This window comes from Nicotiana tomentosiformis, chromosome 3, assembly GCF_000390325.3.
Source record: "Nicotiana tomentosiformis chromosome 3, ASM39032v3, whole genome shotgun sequence".
Lineage (NCBI taxonomy): Eukaryota > Viridiplantae > Streptophyta > Magnoliopsida > Solanales > Solanaceae > Nicotiana > Nicotiana tomentosiformis.
Genome location: NC_090814.1, coordinates 125,399,355 through 125,400,567, shown reverse-complemented (window position 1 = coordinate 125,400,567; position 1,213 = coordinate 125,399,355). Strand labels below are relative to the sequence as shown.

The 1,213-nt window shown below is 45.4% G+C and overlaps 1 protein-coding gene across 1 annotated transcript; it reads left to right on the top strand.

The window, feature by feature from the left end:
* Positions 1-461: 461 nt before the first annotated feature.
* LOC138908457 (uncharacterized) lies at positions 462-905 on the top strand. Its single transcript, XM_070199122.1, has one exon. The coding sequence runs from the start codon at positions 462-464 to the stop codon at positions 903-905; it is 444 nt and encodes a 147-aa protein (XP_070055223.1).
* Positions 906-1,213: the final 308 nt, after the last annotated feature.

The following is a 1,213-nucleotide window of genomic DNA, read 5'->3' as shown; positions in this document are numbered from 1 at the left end:
TGATCCACCAAGCAGGCGAACACCTACACTCAGTGACTTTCCCTTGGCCATTCATCAAATGGGGAATGGACATCATGGGCCCCCTCCCGGCAGAATGAGGTAACGTACGCTTTCTTTTGGTTTTAACTGACTATTTCTCTAAATGGGTAGAAGCAGGAGCATTCGCCCAAATACGCGAACAAGAAGTGATCGCCTTCATATGGAAAAATATCATATGCCGTTTCGGTCTCCCCAAAGAAATCAACTGCGACAACGGACCCTAGTTTGTGGAAAAAAAGGTCGCTGAGTTTTTTGAAAAATAGCACATCAAAAAAATACTCTCAACGCCATACCACCCCGCAGGCAACGGGCAAGATGAATCCTCCAACAAGCCGATACTGAACATCATGAAAAAGAAACTTGAGGATGCCAAAGGACTGTGGCCGAAAATATTACCAGAAGTACTTTGGGCCTACCGAACAATGCCAAAGACGAGCACAGGAGAAACACCATACTTGTTAGTCTATGGGACTGATGCGGTAATACCGGCAGAGGTCGGAGAGCCCAGCCTAAGATACTCCTGTGAAATCAGACCCCAGAACGACGACAGCAGAATGCAGGAGCTCGACGAAGTCGAGAAACGAAGAGATATGGCCTATGTGAGAATGGTCGCCCAAAAGCAACAAGCAGAACGCTATTATAACAAAAAGGCAAAGATCAGACCACTCAAAGTCGGGGACTATTTGCTCAAAGCCAAAACACAAGCAAGCAAATACCCGCGGGAAGGAAAACTAGGAACAAACTGGGACGGCCCCTACAAAATCACGGCAATAGCAAACAAAGGGTCATTCCAACTAGACACAATGGAAGGAAAGCGACTACCAAACAACTGGAATATTTCACACCTCAATTACTTCAACTTTTAAAAGATGTTGTCCCCAAAATCGTACTCTTTTTCCCCTCACTTGAGTTTTGTCCCAATTGGGTTTTCTCGAGGAGGTTTTTAACGACGCGATGAAGGGGACACTTCAGGATTGAAGTACGCACAGACGAAGGCACTGGACGGCTAGTTCATTGCTCGACCTCTCAATACTTTTCCAGGACGACCAATGAAGGGACTAGATAGACTGGGACTGGGACTGAAATGCCAGCCAGCGCTCGAAAAATATGTAAATTTCTCCAATTGTATGAACAAAGCACAAATACATGAAGTTTATTTCTATTCTCTCCAAGC